Source organism: Camarhynchus parvulus, chromosome 1A, assembly GCF_901933205.1.
Source record: "Camarhynchus parvulus chromosome 1A, STF_HiC, whole genome shotgun sequence".
NCBI classification, from domain to species: Eukaryota; Metazoa; Chordata; class Aves; order Passeriformes; family Thraupidae; genus Camarhynchus; species Camarhynchus parvulus.
Genome location: NC_044586.1, coordinates 6823230 through 6840562, shown reverse-complemented (window position 1 = coordinate 6840562; position 17333 = coordinate 6823230). Strand labels below are relative to the sequence as shown.

The 17333-nt window shown below is 42.0% G+C and overlaps 1 protein-coding gene across 2 annotated transcripts in view; it reads right to left on the bottom strand.

Moving 5' to 3' along the window:
- FBLN1 (fibulin 1) overlaps positions 1-17333 on the bottom strand; it is a 63509-nt gene that overhangs the window by 16426 nt on the left and 29750 nt on the right. The window contains exons 9-15 of one of the 2 annotated variants that reach the window (XM_030959797.1): positions 16088-16231; positions 15163-15291; positions 14536-14661; positions 13243-13362; positions 12272-12403; positions 11121-11244; positions 2683-3150 (exon numbers count right to left, since the gene is read on the bottom strand). In XM_030959797.1, the coding sequence (XP_030815657.1) occupies positions 2796-3150; positions 11121-11244; positions 12272-12403; positions 13243-13362; positions 14536-14661; positions 15163-15291; positions 16088-16231 (1130 nt within the window). In that variant the 3' untranslated portion in view covers positions 2683-2795. Of the gene's footprint in view, positions 1-2682; positions 3151-11120; positions 11245-12271; positions 12404-13242; positions 13363-14535; positions 14662-15162; positions 15292-16087; positions 16232-17333 lie in introns of those variants that run through there. The other variant, XM_030959796.1, reaches the window with a different exon arrangement.

Below are 17333 nucleotides of genomic sequence, written 5' to 3'. Positions count from 1 at the left end.
TAAGGTGAAGTCCTAAATAAGACTTGCACTCATGATGCCCACCTGTGGAATAAAGCCTTCTGACGTGACTTTGGTGCAGATCAGAGGATCTCAATGGTCACAAGTGATTTGTGTTAGCCCTCATCTAAACTGAGTTTACAGATCCATCCAGCTCATAACCACACATGTGACAGATAAATGTCTGTGTCAACTCTATTTCTTTGCACCTTTTGTCTCTCCTCTTACAAAGTCCACTAACTTGGGGGGTTTTTCTTAGCATGCTCTGTCTACACTCCTAAACTGGAATTTGTTCTTTCATTATACTCACTCTCTGATCACCTTTCTTTTGCTATCCCTGCGAATTGCCTCATGCCAGCATATCCAAAGTGCAGTTGATAACACTTTGTTCTCTCATTGCTTCATCTTTTGGAGGTCTCTGACCTGGAGTAACTTCTTTCACAACTAACATCTATTTAAAATCCTGATATTTCCTATAAATTATATGCTCTGTTCTCATAATACTTAATAATTTTATCCTTACACATCATCTATGCATTTAATCTTCTGATTAGCTGATATTTTCCATTTTGCTCATGTTCTCCTACCATGGGGACTATGACTGGCAAAAGTTTCTTCCTCAGCGATGAGAACCTTTTTATTTGTACCTTTCCTTCAAGTTTTCTGCCTCTAGCACAAATTACAGCTTTGGAGGTCATCTTCCCTTTGGGCATTTTCATTTAGAGAGAAGAAAGTTAAGAAACAGCTCAGCTGCTCTGATTATTTCCAGAGTATAATCTTTTCATTCTTCTAAGGTCCTGGTATGACTCTTTTTCATATTGTCTCTTAGATTCAGTCAGTAAGTTCTTTGGACCAGGAGCTGTGATTTCATTTTCATTTGGAAAATATAAATAGCACTATGTAATTACCTACATGCTCCTGAAAGTCCCAGTGACACTGCAGCATTCAAGCATCTGACACAGGGCAAAGTGAGCTTTGTGCTCTTGGAATTCCTTGCTAAATACAATTAATGTGGCAGCATTTTACAACACTGAGGGTTATGTTCTCAAACTCCCTTATCTTCCTGCCCAAAAAATAGATATATTAATGTTTGCAAAAATGCCCCAAAAATATATATATCAATGTCTGCAAAAATTTATTTTTGAATATTTATCCTACTTCACTATGGGCTCATAAGGAACTGGTAACCAGAGAACATTTAGATATAATCATCTTCTTCTGTGGCAGTAATTAACCCCACTAGCCCAAGTGACATGGGCTGTGCTCTCAGTATTTAAACCTGGGACTCTCTCCCCACTGGCAGCTTCTGCCACCTTTATAAGGATGTGTCAACAGGCTTATTAAACACTGGCATTGCTTATGAGACCTGAACTCCTGTCAGCCAGCTGTGATAAACTTTGCCTTGGGGAACATGTGATACTCTGGCAGAGTGCTGCAATCCTGCCCTGATCCAGGCATCCAGGAGTCATTCCTTGGGCTCAGGTGATTGAGGCTCATGATCTTGCTTTAGAAGGTTCCCAGTTTCCACCCTTGTACCCTGACTGTGCTGTCAGCACTTACATGGTGAGATATTTTTTCTACAGGTGCATTCACATGGATTATTCCCTGTTCTTCTATGGAATGACTGTTCTGCCTGTCTAATGAGCAGCAGAGACACCTGAGCCCGAGGTAGTGTAGGACATTAATTTTTTGGATCATATCTCTGGGAGTGAACTTTTAATATTTATCAGCACAAGGACTCTGTGTAATAAATAAATCCTCTTTCAGCTCAGAAAACAAAAGAATTCCAAAGACATTCCAGTTGTATTGTTCTTGACTGCTTAGAAGTAAACAAAGAAAGTCAAAGCAAAGGAAGAAAGATTTGGATATTGGAATTCTGACTGACTTTTCAGAGCACTAATGGTTTGGTGTGATGGTAGTTGTGGATAAAGTCTTTACTGGTCAAAATTTATCAGCTTTAATATGAAAGCTGGAGAGATGAAAGTGTTATGAGTCAAATCAAATATCTTTTTCAAATGTTCCTGTAGATGGGAACGTGTCAGGACATAGCCTGTGAAACAGAAAGGGGCCCTCTGCTATTAGTTGAATGCTGTTATGAAGTTGATCGCTGTTCTGCCCTGTCATTAGTTTTTCCATTCAGCAAAAATTCCACAGAAAGAAAGATGAAATATCTCTCAAATAAATGTTCTTTAGAGGAGATTAGCTTTTGTGCCATTCTTAGAAGCTAAAACTGGGATCTGTACCTGGTGGAAATCAGCATTAGCTCATGGGATACAACAGAGCAACAATAAATAGGACAGCTTGAGAATCTGGCTGCACACTTTTATACTGACCCACCTCAGGGGTCCTAAGGGTCCAAATTATGCCCTTTTAACAGATTTCCAGAAAATCCACACTATTTGCCACATAAGGGATGAAATTTTCTAGAGATGTCTCAGTTGAGACACTTCAAAATATGTACCTATTTTCTTTGAAAAATTTAGCCCTACGTAACTGTGTATGATCAGTTGACTCCCCTACTGTGTGAAGTAAATTAATAGCTTTCAGTCCTCAGGATGCTCAGGTAATGAATCCTTAGATACCAACTTCTGCTTTGTATTATGATGCAGAGTACACAGAAGAATCTCCACAAATTAAGATGTTCAGTTATAGGGGAAAATGGAAAACTGTAATGATGATGGCAAATAAAATGCAAGCGCAGCATGCAACAGATGAACTAAAACTTTATTAAAATCGGGGGGGGGAAAAAGCTACTCTTGGAAGAGAAAGAGTAGCCAGTGATGACTGTAAGTTAGGGATCAAAGCTGTGCAGAGACAAAGATAAAAAGTTTGGCAATAAATGTGTTGACAGTTCCATGACGGGACAGTCGCATTTGGATTGTCAGAAGAAGGTCTCTGGGCTCTGTGATTTGACGCTGCATGACCACAAGGCCACTGTGGTTGTTCACTTTTTTTGTGGTGAAAAACCCCTCCTGGTTCCCGCTGATGATGGACAGCTGAATTTTATCCCCAGGGACAGCATTGGAAGGGCCCATGCGGAAAATGTCGGTGGGTACTTGGATGTTGGTGGGGAAAGAGAGGTGATAGTAGGTTATTCTCAGGGGCAGGCTCTGGCACTCCTTATTTTCATTACAAGGCAAGCGCTCACAGCGACTGCAAGAAAAGTGAGAACACAAGACAAGAGGAAGATTAGCGCACATTTAGCGAGTGGGAGGGAGAGCAGGGGCACTGGGGGTGGGAAAAGATAGGCTGACTTGCATCCTGCATCCACTCTTCAGCCTGGCACCTCACTCATATTGCAAAGGGACAGGAATTCAATAAGGATGAACTTGCCTGCAGCTGGGGCTTTGGGAGAAGAGCTGCCATTGTCAGAAGTGTTGCCCTCGCTCTGCAGGCACAGATGGATCAAGTCTGGCACCTCAGCAGGGGTGAGAGTTTATTTTCATTTACGTCAGCCAAGACCCCCTGGGAGAACACTGCCACTGTTTTCCCCTCCAAGTCTTATTCTTTTGCTGGTTGGACATATGTTCAGTAGAGGAAGAGATTCTGAATGGTAACGGAGTTGTCTGTGTCTTACTTGGGATGTCTGGCTGTATTTTAAGACTGCGTGAAGTGTTCTGAAAACCATGAATGTCCAAGGAGTTGGTCTCTGAAGATGAATCTTTTCCTGCTGATATGGCACAAATACTGCTCTGTGCTATCAGAACCAACCAGAGTCAGTCTAACACCCATCTAGGCAAGCCCTGAAAACAAGATCCAATGGTCTGATGTCTCCAGCATGTGTCCTATACATTCAGTCTCCTCCCGCATAGCCCTAAGTCATGGGAATGATTCGCCATGACTTTCTGGTGAGAGAGGAGTTTGCTCTCTGTTCTTTCATTCCCTCAGCACTGTGTCCCAGTGAAAAACCCAGAGCACCAGCAAGAGATCACCCATACAGGCTGGCAGGGGGCCACAAACCTCCACATTAGCAGTCACAATCTTCATGCATTCTGTTCCAGACAGAAGTAAACTTTGTCCAGAAAATACAGCAGACAGCTGTGGGCATCCAAGTCACTGCTGTTTAAGGGTGTTATAGTTTATGAACACATTAATGAAGATCTGACATCATGGTACCTGGTGGGTTTGAGAAGTGTGTAAAGGATTGCTCACTGGGCAATTTTGTATGCATTTCAGGTTAAAGATATGCCCAAATCACCACACAGGTATCCAAACATCCTGTCAGGCAGGTGTGTGGAAGTAAAGGTAGACAACAACAATCTCAGCTGGATGATGACTTTGCAAAATTTCATCATGATCAGGTTCAGCATTTAGCTCCAAACTTGCCTCATGCAAAACTATGAATCAATTAAATTATATGCAAGAGTCTCTCCACTCCGAGCAGTATTTGCTCCACCGGCTGGAATTTTGGAACCTTAACGATTTCTTTCTTTACCAAGAAATGCTCCAGCATAAAAGCAGGGTTTGTTTCTTACCACCTCAAGGAAATCTGAGTGTCCGTTTCATTACTTTATTCTGACGTGAGTTTGAGCTCCTATCAGCAGGATCTGCTACCAACAGAGCTGTGGTTCATGAGCAAGCCCCAATTTGTTGCCAATGCATGGTGATCTGAATTCCAGGAACTTCTTGTTATATGCAAAATCAGCACTTTCAAGAAGATTAATTAAAAGTACCCTCAGTTCTTCAATTAATGTGTTGCATGTTTTCTTTTAATACTACTTGCAAACAAATGTGGTTCTTTGAAGCAATTCTTTGAAGATTTGAATGCATTCTTAGTTTTATTCATGTGTTCAAAGATCATGCACAAGTCCTCACAGGATGGCCAGCTAATTAGGTGCGGATACTCTTGAAGTATTTTCAGGTATGGAGAGCTCTGCATTCTTTTCTGAAACGTCATTAATAACTCCACTGAGGAGAATTATTTGGTGTTGTTAAAATCATGAGGCTACTTGGTTTTGCTGAAATCATGGAGCAAGTTGAGACACTTCATTCCTTAGTTGGAAATGTTTTCTTCAAGTACAACTTCTTAGAGACATGTACATGCTTATGAGCACTTACACTCTCATAAAGGTGCTCTCCCTTATTATTTTATAAACGTAAAACACATTTTTAAATTATGGCCAAAATTTTTTAGGTCAACAAAAACCCAAAGCTTCTAGCTTTTGAGGACTTGGAAAAGGATGTCCTGTGGATTCAGAGAGTTATTTGTGAAGATAGATGTGTGCCTACAGCTAGGAGCTAAAATTATTCAAAATTCATCATCCTTTATCTCATGCTTTGGTGGTATGCACTGCAAACTGCACTGTATGTTCAGTTAATGTGCAATAATTGTTCCCTCAAATAACCACAGAGGAGAGATGGCAAATATTATTGCTTTCAAGAGCCAGAGTTCATTCTGGGGTCACACAGCACAAAGGCGAGGAGCAAAGAGCATTTCAACCCTCTGTAGACTGCAGTGGGCAGCAGGAAATCACATGGAGGGGGAATGCAGCAAGCTGCAGCTCCTGAGGGAGCAGCCCAAGCCCTGTGGCTCCTTGGGATGGGTGAGCTGCCTGCACAGCTCCTGTGTCCTGCCCCGGCTCTGTGAGCCACAGGACAGAGCCAAGGGAGTGCTGAGGAGGCAGAAAGTGCTACCAGAGAAAACCAGCCCAGAGCCCAGGGGCAGTTTTATATTTGCAGTATTATTATATATTATATTATTATATATTTGCAGTCTTTGAAAAACTCTGAAATCAGGTGCATGGGCTACAAAAGTAAGTGTATACTGCTGCTAAATGCTTATTCCTGAATTTGCATCCAGTTAGTTTAGCTCACTTTCTACTCTGTTCCATCATGTTTATTTATGTGGCTGAAATAACTGGTTTCAAAGAATTACTCCCAGTTTGAATTTCATGTACCAAACACTGATAAATGAAAACTGCCAAAACTGGAGGGATTCCATTTGCAGATAATAAATACAACATTTTGTAACAGAAAAACAAGGAGAAAAATATTTTGTGCCTTCCCTCACGTTAATTTCTGAGTCAGATTTTCACTTCATTGTGCTCAAAGGAGCTGAGTGGTATGCAGCAATTCCTCACGTGCTGAAGGAAAACAAACTTTCTATTAGCAAGATTTATGGCCTTACGGCTTACTTCCTACAGGGAAACCAACTCAACATGCTGAACAACTAACCAGGTTTTATTAGTGAACTATACCCTCACTACACTTTCTATGCTGCAGATTTCCAGAGCTGCAACAGCCTTCCAGGCCTCCTAGAATATATTCCATTGCAAAGTGGAAAAAAATAAACATTCCTCTTGCTCATGCTATTGTTGGTGTGCACTCCTTTTCAGCAGGTTGCACCACACCATGAGGTCCAAGTGAGCCATTGCCACATCATGGACATTGATGCCAATGATCAGCTGTGCAGGGAAGGTGTTTTTTGTCTTAAACAGAGCAGAACTTTAAGGGAATGAAACCAACTGGTGGTTGGTCTTCTCAGACAATCCTTAACCAGAGGAGAATCTGGAGCCCCACTTCAGGAAGAGAAACAGGATACAGCAGAGTGATGGACAAGTGCTCTCTATGCTCCTGCTGTCTGGAGATAGTCTCTAGGACAGTTCAAATTGTAGAAGAGACAGAACTATGTTCACTTTGCCCTCAGCACTGAGCCTTTACATCCTATCCTTGTCCCCTTCATCTGTCTTTCCTAATCTAGTTTCTGCTTCCTATCCCCTTTCCTAGCCCATGGCCCTTGTTTCTCACTCAGGGCTATCTACTCAGCCAGTGCCAATCCTCCTCCTGCTCCATTCTCTCCTGGCTTACACTTCGTTCTCTGAGTTTCCACCTCACAGCCCTAGACCCAAAGCACAGATCCTTTCCCTCAGCATCTTTGTATGGCCATCCCAAATTATTACTTCCTTTGATGGCCCCCATCCAAATCTGGAATGGAATAATGGAATCATTAAGGATAGAAAATACCTCCAAGACCAGATCCAGCCTGTGACCCAGAGCCTTGTCACAAAGACCAGAGCACTGAGTGCCACATCCAGGCAGGCATTCCTTGGAAACCTTCAGGAATGGGGACTCCACCACCTCCCTGGGCAGCCCCTTCCAATGCCTGACCACCATTTCAGTGAAGAAATTCTTCCAGATTTCTTCTTGTCCTGTCATCAGTTCCCTGGAATCAGCCACCCTTGACCATAAGGACCTGACCCCCGTGGTTGCCCCTTTATAGTTTTACCCCATTTTCCCTGCTACCCCTGAAGCATCTCCCAGACTCATTCTCCTCACCTTGACATACCTTCAGATCCTTCCCCCGCTAAATTCAACCTATCATCTCCAAGTTTTCATTTTCTTCTCATTTTTTTCTTACCAAGGTGTCTACTCTCTCACCCATGCTAGAAACATCTCACTTATCCATGGAGTTGGGGCTGTCCAGGCAGGCAGCACCTGGCCCAGGACAGACTGGGCTCCTCTCCTCTGGCTTTATGTGGGAGCAGGCTCAGACAGCCTGTGGAGCTGGATCTGCATGTCTCAGACTGCTTTGAAGAGCAAGAGGAAGCTCAGGACCACTAAATCAGAAGTGAACTCTTTGCTGATGGAAGAAGACCTCTCTATTGATAGGAAGAATTAAATTACAGTGAGGGAGATAGCCAAACACAAATACAGATTGCCAAGAAATCCTTATCCTTCAAGGACTTGAAGAAAAAGAACTCTCAGAAAGATTCCAGGTATGTCTGAGCCTATTTTGGCATAGAGGAGTGGATTAGGTTTACCCATCAAGGTCTTAATTTCTTAAAAAAGGCTGAATGCAATTTTACAAGCTTTACAAAGTTTGTAATTTTAAAGGTTTCAGAGGATTTTGGTGCAAAAGCAATTTCATAGCAAATTTCAGATTTCTGCTCCATAACATGACAGCAAACTGTTAAAATAAATTTAAAAAATAAATCACCAAAATGTCTTTAAAACACACATACCAGTGTGTTCCTCTCTACACTTGTTCTTGGAAATGGGTGAACTGCTCTGGGTGAAATTTGCCAAAACTTGAGCCTGAGTCAGACACCTGGCATGTAAAATTTCAGCCATTGGTTACATTTTGGCAAACTTTTAAGGAGTTAAAAACATGTCCTAATAATGATAAGCACCAGGCAGCCTTAATAATATGCACAGACATGTCTAGAAAATAGAAATAGTTCCCCATTTGGCTCAATGCAGCACACATCTGACATGTTGCCATAAATGCTTCTTTATCTTTTCTACTATTTTTCTTGGCTTAAATATTACATATGTTAGACTTCAATGCCATATAAAGAGAAGTTAATTGTTATGCAATTTGAAAACAAAAACTGTTTGGCAAGGCAGTGCAGCAAGTTAAGTTGTATTATGAGGAGCAGCAGATCTTATCTAACCCCGGGGAAAATCCCAAGCCTATAGATTGATCAATGAAAAACAAAAAGCAGAATTTAAGTAAAAGAGATAAGGCCTTCTATAAAATTGTTACCATTTAGATCAAGCCAGGGATTTTGTTGTCTTTGAGGAAGATAACACAGAGTGTTTCCTCCTTTCCTACTTCACCTGATGGCAATTGCCACTGCAACAGCCACCAGGCAAAAACCTTTGCTTTACAGGTACTGGGTAAAGAAGCTTCTGGATCACTGAGTGCTGTTGCCTGTACATAAGGATTTTAAGGAAAAATAAGAATAAGGAAATGTGGATTTACAGGACTGAGGCCTATTAAATTATAGCTATTCCAAAGAAAATAATGGGGGACGGGGTGAAAAAATTTCCTGAGGTGCCAGCTTGATGGGAATGGAAAAATAAGTTGTCTTTCTTATGATGTGCCAAGTTGGTGAAACTGGAATGTGTTTTGAATAAAAAGGAGAGAAAAAATTGTATCTGTACTAGGTGAGATAAGAAGCCAGCTGCTTTGATTTTAGAGCCTGAATGAAAAAGCAATTTAATGTTGTTATCATGAAGAACGTAAAAAAGATATGCTGGCTATCAGCCCTGCTGGGGTACAAATGCAAAACTGACTCAGTCAAGGAGATGTAAAGTAGTTGGGATGTGAAAAGGGTGCTAAAGAGCTGTCTTATGAACTGCTCCCCAGTGAGCACCAGGTAATCCCCCCATAAACCCTGATTCCTGCACTCTGGTGTAACACTGATATCCAGCTGAGAATGAGAGCACCTGTGGAACCCACTGCTCTTCACCAGTGACAACAATGGGCTCACCTTCTCTTTGTTTTATGCAAACATCTTTCCAGCAATACATTTAGTAACTATCTGTAGCTGTTCAGAGGGGAAAACCAAATAAATCCAACAAGATAATGACTAAAGGAATTAAAATAATTAGAATTTCACTGAACAGCTGCAGGATTTGTGTCTGACTCAGCCTAATTATAGCCTGAGCACATCAGAAGGATCTCACCCTATGAGTAGGTCTGAGTTAGGCAGAGAAAGCCATTACAGAGGCCAACAACCTAGACACAGAAAAACATTCAGACACTCTACTGCTTTCCCAGAAGATGCCATGTAGCCAATGAAGTCAAATACAGATAAGAGAGAAAATGAAATGGAAGCTGTGTGATGTGTATTTTATAAACTGAACTCTGCAATGCAGGAATGTCTGTAAGAGCAGAAATCTGCTAATTCTGCCTAGTGGCCCATTGCACAATGCACTTTTTTCACTTTTTTTAAAATTAGGATACCAATGAACCCACAGTATTGCAAATAAAGAGAACATCTGCATCATGAGGCGCTGCTTGGTCACTGATGTGACAAATTTAATTTAAAATTTAATTCCTACTACCCTTCCCAGAACACAAGCATATTTTATAAATAGCTGGGTTTACACCATGAACTTCCTCTCCAGCATTCTGATCAAATACATCTGCTGTGCCACTTGTATGACATTTCAAAGACAAAAGCTTAAATGCAAACTAACTGATCCCCACAAAATCCCTGAGATGGAGATCAGTGCTGGCTTCGTTCCTCAGAGGAGGCACCGAGTACTCAGGTCTGTCTGACAGATGGTGCCCATACCAACACTGACTGGGAAAAGCAACAGTGGGCTGATAACAAATGTGATTTGTCAGCTTTCCTCCCTGGCTGGTGGAGCTCACACTTACCTGAGTATAGGGCACATGGGGGGACCATGAAGCAGCCTTTGGAGGAATTGCTGGAGTACAGGGTGGCCAGAAAGCCACAGAGCAGGCGGAAAAGCATCACTTTCACCAGCCATGAACTCTAGCTGCACAGCTGAGAGCTTGCAACAACTTCTCCTCTCTGTTGGCACTATTTGATGGGCATAAAAGAGCTGCCAGCTGCCCCTTCTCCCAGAGCTGTCTCCTGTTTTCTACACCAGAATGAGCCAGATTAGAGACACAATTGTGAGCTGCAGCTAATATACCACCCTTCCTAGGATTCCCAGGTTTTTAATACAGGTGAAAATTGGATGCAAATTGAAAGAGGGGAGATTTATGTAAGATATTAGGAAGAAATTTTTTATTGTGAGGAAGATAAGACACTGGAACAGGTTGGCCAATGAGGTGGACGCCCCAGCCCTGGCAGTGCTCAAGGCCAGTTTGGATATGGCCTTGAGCAAACTGGTCTAGTGGGACATGTCTCACCTGTACATGGCAGAGAAGGTTGGGACTAGATGATTTTTAAGGTCCATTCTAACCCCTTAATATTCTAGAATTCAATTAAGTGGTACCAAAAATAAGACATTCTTGCAATGCTTTGCAACAGTACAGGTGAGAATTCAGAGAGGCAGCTAAAAAGAAGCCTTTGGCTGAAGTGTGAAGGTAAGGAAAGACTGTGTGATTCTGAAATAAAAGCCAAGGATTTCAAAGCCTAGTGGAGCCCTCCTATCAGGCTGCCTTGAAAGGGAACCAGACAGAGAGTATCTGCCTATGGCTCTGGAGATCATTATGGTGCAAACTACTGACACATGGCATTTTTTAAGGGAGTATCTTTTTTCTTAGAAAGAGGAGCACGAGAAAGAAACCAGACTTGAGTGTGCAAAACATAGGGTAGGCCTGCCAACAAAGTACATATTTGCTAGAAACTGCTCTGTGCTCAGCCAGCAGTGGCATGACAGCGAGGAGATGGTGCCACCTTGCAAAAGAAGGTACTTACGTGTCTCCTGACTTGCGGTAATTCTCGGGACATTCCAAGGACAGGCAGCGGAAGCCGCCCTGGATGTTAAAGCAGGTCTCGTTGAAAGAGCAGTTGTGGCTTTCTGCAACACACTCATCGATATCTGCCAAAGGGAAATAGGGGTGTGGGTTAAACACAGGCTTTTCCTCTCCTTGCAGGTGCCAGACAATGACAGAATCACAGAATGACTAGGTTGGAAGAGACCTTCAAGATCATTGAGTCCAACCCAGCCCTGACATCTCAACTAAACCCTGGCACCCAGTGCCACATCCAGACTTTTTTAAACACATCCAGGGATGGTGACTCCACCACCTCCCCAGACAGGCCATTCCAGAACTTTATCTCTCTTTCTGTGAAAAACTTTTTTTAATATCCAACCTGTATTTACCTTGATGCAATTTAAGACTGTGGCTTCTCATTCTGTCAGTTGCTGCCTGGAGAAAGAGACCAACTTCACCTGACTACAACTACCCTTCAGGGAGCTGTGGAGAGTGATAAGGTCACCTCTGAGTCTCCTTTCTCCAGGCTAAACACCCCCAGCTCCCTCAGCCATTCCTCACAGGGTTTGTGTTCCAAGCCCCTCTCCAGCCTCATTGCCCCCTCTGGATGCACTCAAGCATCTCAATGTCCTTCCTAAACTGAGGGGCCAGAACTGAACACAGTACTCAAGATGCAGCCAGTATCCTATCAGGTACTGCAGAACATGGTGTGCAATTAAACATGACTGCAGGATTGCAAGCAGAGGGAAGAAGAACAAAAAGAAGAACACTGACCCAACCAACCAGCAAGAAGAAGAAAAGGAAGAGCAGCAGTGCCACTAAGTGGACAAGACCTAAATATTTGCTGATGTTTACAGCAGGATATTTCCTTTTAATGGCTATAATAACTCATAGCATTTTACCATTGGAATTTTCATTGTAAGAATTTTTTAAATAATTATTTAATTTTTTTAAAAGTAGTCTCTGCTGAATTACTTTGTAACTGAAATTTCCTGTATATTTGTTATAAAAGACTGATTTCTTCAGATGTCGAGCTGATATGTACTGTATTACCTATAATATCAAAGGAAACTGCTATAACTTGTCAGAATTCCACAATGCATGAGGTCTCCCTGCAGTTATTGAACCCACCTTGGCAGTTGCGTGCATTGGGTGCCAGCCTGTACCCAGTGGAGGGACAAGTACATTGAAAGCTCCCAGGAATATTGACACATCTAAAGGAACAGATATGTCCTCCAGTGGGCAGAGCACATTCATCAATATCTGCAAAAAAAAAAAAAACACCACTAATTTTCTATGTGTTCATGACATTCAGCCCAGTGCACATGAACAGTGCTCCTGCTATGAGCTTCACAATTATACAATTTGATGATTCTAATTTCTGGGCAATGAAGAAGATCATCAGATAGGTGTGGCTCTAGCCAACAACATCTAAATAGCAAAGGCTTTCAGGAATAAATGGAACTCTGAAGAAAATGAAAAGCTATATGAGAGCCCAAGAGACAAAGTAATGGACAAGAGCAAGCACTTTACAGTGACATGTATTGTAGTGATTTATAAAAGGGAAGGAGAGGAATAGTTTTATCTTTGTTTTTACAAAAGGAAATCAACATTAGGTGTTCTGCCCAAGGCCTCACTGTTTAGTAAGTCTTGGAGACCTAAGTCCAAGCTCAGGATCTTGTCCATGAGGTCACACCCTCATCCTCCTTGTATTTGAGAACACATTATTTCACAACCAGCCACAAAAAGAGGATATGTAAAATATTACCTAGTGATATCATGTATCACATATGTAACACATAAATATGCTCATATCTCCACTTGCTGAACGCTAGAAATTCTGGTGGTTTCTCAGGAAAAAGACAAATTTCTGTCAAATTACAATAGTGTGCCAAGCTACAATTCAGTGTGAACAGCAAAAATGACAGCACACATACAAAAGAGATGCCTCTTGAAAAGGACATGGGCGGGACACCTTCATTAAATACAGTTAGAAAATAAAGAAAATACCGAAGAGACTAAAATGTTAAAATGAAAAAAATTCCATGGAATTGCTCATGTTTGTTACAGCAAGAATAAGGAGGGAGCACCACAGGGCTCACCTTCACAGGAGATGCCATCGATGTCGCTGAGCTGGAACCCCCGGCGGCAATAGCACTGGTAGGAGCCGTACACATTGGCACACTCTTGACTACAGGGGTTGCTCTCACACTCATTCAAATCTGAAAGGCAGAGTTATACACCTGAACCCCAAATTTCTTGCAATGTTCATCGCTCCTAGTATTGGAATGAGACAAAATTTTGGAAGGTAATTGTTTTTAACTAAAAAAGGATGGCACATGTCACTGAGTAACCTGGAAATAGGGGACTCTCAGTGTGTTACCCTTAACGGGCAGTATAGGTTAATTTGCACTGTGCTATAATTTCCTCCTGTACTTCAAGGTGTGAGACTGGGAGGGAATCTTTACGCCAACACATTTTTGTGTCTGGATATCAGCAAGTCTGGTTTTGAAGATTTTGAACCTGATTGAGTTAAATCACCCTTCAAAGTGCAGCAAAAGCAGACTCATACACCGCTGCATCACAGAATCACAGATCCATTCAGGCTGGAAAATACCTCCAAAACCATTGAGTCCAACCTGTGACTAAGCCCCACCTTGCCACCCAGACTGAGTGCCATGTCCAGGTGTTCCTCAGACACCTTCAGGAGGGGGACTCCACCACCTTCCTGAGAATTCCAATGTCTCACCACCTTTTCAGGGAAGAAATTCTTCCTGATTCATCCAGCCTGAACCTTCCCTGGGGCAGCTTGAGGCTGTGTTATCCTGCCCTGCCAAATGATGCAGGCTAAGGTTGATATATTCAAGCTGTGGGCTACAGTGGCCTCGACTAAGCACAGCAGCATCCATGTAATCAGAGAGACTGCACTGGGATGATTTCTCATGCCATTCCAGTGCAGTCTTGCAAGGTAAAATAAAAAAACCAGCAAATAAAATAAAAAAATATAAACTAAAAAAGTAAAAGTAAAATAAAAAAATAAAAAAACAGCTAAAAGAGCAATGAGCTGTGTCACTATAGGACACAAAATAACATGATGCAGACACACAGCTCTTCCAAGGTGAAAAGAGCACTTTTAATTTCTGACTCCAACATTTATAGATTTCCAAAAGTGACAGTGGATTGGAGGGTGACAGTGTCACCTCTCCAATGACACTGGACAAACCAACAGCCCATCAAGTTTCTCCTCCTCCATAAAAGAATGCAAAACAATAAGTTATTTACATAAAGTGTGTGTGAAAGTTCGTTACAAGAATGTAAACATCAGAAGGCTTAGAAAAACTTAAAAAATCAGGGAGACAGAGCTGTTTGTCACACTCCGTAACTGACAGCCATACCTTCACAGGACCTGCCATCAGCTGAAAGTTTGAAGCCCATGGTACAAGTGCAGTAGTAGGAGCCAGGAGTATTCTCACACTTGTGAGCACAGAGGCGGCCTGGGTAGCGCCTGCATTCATTGATATCTGCAATGACAAACACACAGAGAGCTCTGTGGATGGGCTGCCTCACTGCAACACCAGTCTGGACAAGAACGTGATTATAAAAGTTTGATTGTTGTTTTCCAGATTTAAATTTCATACTAAAGAGAGAAGATGTCCTCAAAATGCTCATTTAGAAGCACGCCAGAGTATAATTGGATTAGATCTATACAGGAGAAAGTTGCTTTGATCTTCCAAAGGAATCTTTTGCTGTAGGTGCTTATAAAAATATCACAGAAAACAATTACACACACTCTCATAACCTTACCTTTTAGCAGGATAGCAGATAACATGTTGACAATACTAATACAGCTTCCTTTGAAGTACCAGCAGTTCTTTAATATGGTTTTAGAGCCAGCTAAATAATATAGCAGTCAATTCTACACTCTGATGACAGAGGCTATGCACAGAGCAGTAACATTCTTTACAGAGGATCATTTTGTAAGTGCTATGGCTGCAGGTATTTAGGTTGATGGTGCAACTTACCAATGCAGGTCCTACTGATGACATCAAAGCTGTAGCCAGCTTTGCACTCGCAGCGATAATTGCCTGGGGCATTGATACAGATGTGCCCCTCTCCACAGGGCTGGTTGGAGGATGAGCACTCATCCACATCTACAACAAAAAGTGATTTTAAGTACACTTGTAACTATGCAGGCTGAGAGAAGAACATGTTAACATATTTTTTTGTCCTCTGGTGGTTATAAAGTGTTTTCGAACAGAAAACAAGACGTTATCGGCTCTCACCTTTTACGAGATCAGAGTCACAAATCCAAACTATTTGTAACAAAGCAGGTTAGCTCTATGGTGTCCTTAATGCTGATAGATTTGGGATGAAAAAATGAAGTAATCGGGCAATCTTTGGAGGAATTCAGGTGCAAAATTGTTTTATTATGTATAGTCATATTTGTGGATCACATTTTCATCTAGTCTAAGATGTTTGGGATCCAGAGTCATCAGTAGTGCTTTGCAGGCCACTCATAGAAATTGAAAACACACACAAAAATGGCTGTCTTTGCAAAAACCACCTCATTCAAAACCCACCCAAAGGCATCTATATTCTTCAGAGTCACTTGAATGGCTTCTGTGGGGTGTTAAGTTGACCTTGTGTTATTTCCCTGTACTAAGGAGATTTGGGACCACACAGCATTGTTCCATTGATGCAGTCACAGCCAGTGCCATTTATGGGGGCTGATAATAATTACTCCTCAAAATGTAGGGTTTCATGAAGGACAGAGGGTGGATGCTTGTCATTCTTCACTTGCTGGGACCCCCATGAGGGAAAGAACAGGATCAAGAATTGACTGTGGGAATGACAGAAACCTGCACAAAGTGCAAGAAACTGGTAAATATAAATTATTTATGTGAGTTATTTTCTTAGAACTGCTTTTTCTTCCCAACTGCCACTCACCTACACATCTTGTTCCATCTTCATTGAGATGGTAACCTCGGCCACAGCTGGGTGAGATTCTCTGGCAGGTGAAGGAGCCATCAGTGTTAATACAGATCTGCCCAGCTGGGCACGGCATGTTGGTGCTCAGGCACTCGTTGATATCTACAACAGCACAAGTCAGTGTAACTCTTTCTGGTCTCAAGTTAAGGTAAGATGTACCTAATGAGAACTTTACATAATGAGAACTTTTCAGAGAAAAGTTCTGCCTATGGGAGAAGACAACTATTCATGACATTTTCGCTCCACTGATACAACGCTTCCAGAGGGAAGTCTGGGGAGGTATAAAAGCCATAGATACCACTGAAAAGCAGTGGAAATTTGGTATAGAACTGGTATTTGTTTCAAAGCCTTTAAAAGTCCCAGCAAAACATACTGATCAACAGTTCAGTTCACCAGCTTAACCAGTTCTGCTTCAGTCTGTGTGTTCTGATGGAGCTCTTAGCTTCTACATGATGATCAGAGTCACAAATCCAACAACAAAATCCCCTCAACTCCACAGAGAGCAGCATTTGATTCCCAGTGCAGAAAGTTAGGCTGTGAAACTGCCTAAATGTTTTGAGCAAATGCATTTTATGGGCCACAACTATTGCTGCTGCAAATTGATGTGGCTTTACTGATGTCCATGACAGCAAGTTAATCAAAAGCTGCCATGGACCGGGCACTACCTGTGGCAGGTGTGTGCTTTCAAAGGGCTTGCTGTGCACAGGCACTGCCCCCCTCGTTTTAAAGGCTGCAGTTTTGTTTTCAGTCTGTTTCCAGTGTCAGATTTCAACTCTACAGGAGAACAAGGGGCTGATAATGAATGCAACTTGGCAGCAGCTGCTGCTCGGCCAGTTCCACAAGTCCAAAGCTTGCTATGCCAATGGGGGAATTAAAAGTTGAGTTGAGACTTGAAAATAATACTCAAGGGAGTAACTGATAGATTTGTAGGTCATATTAGACAAATCCATATAAAGTCTGCTGGAAACCAGTAATTTTAATGCATTTATATGAAGGCTATAATTCTGGTTTTGGGGAGTCTTGGAAACAAGGCATTGGCTTGACAAGATTGTCATCAGTCTTTAAAGTAAAACTCCTCTCCACAGTATAAGTGTCCCATCTTCTCACACACAATAAGATGGGCTATAATATGGGACAGGTCTGGAAAGTCCTACATGCCGGTAAAACCAAGCAGACTAATATCAAAGGGTGTTCCAGAGGATGA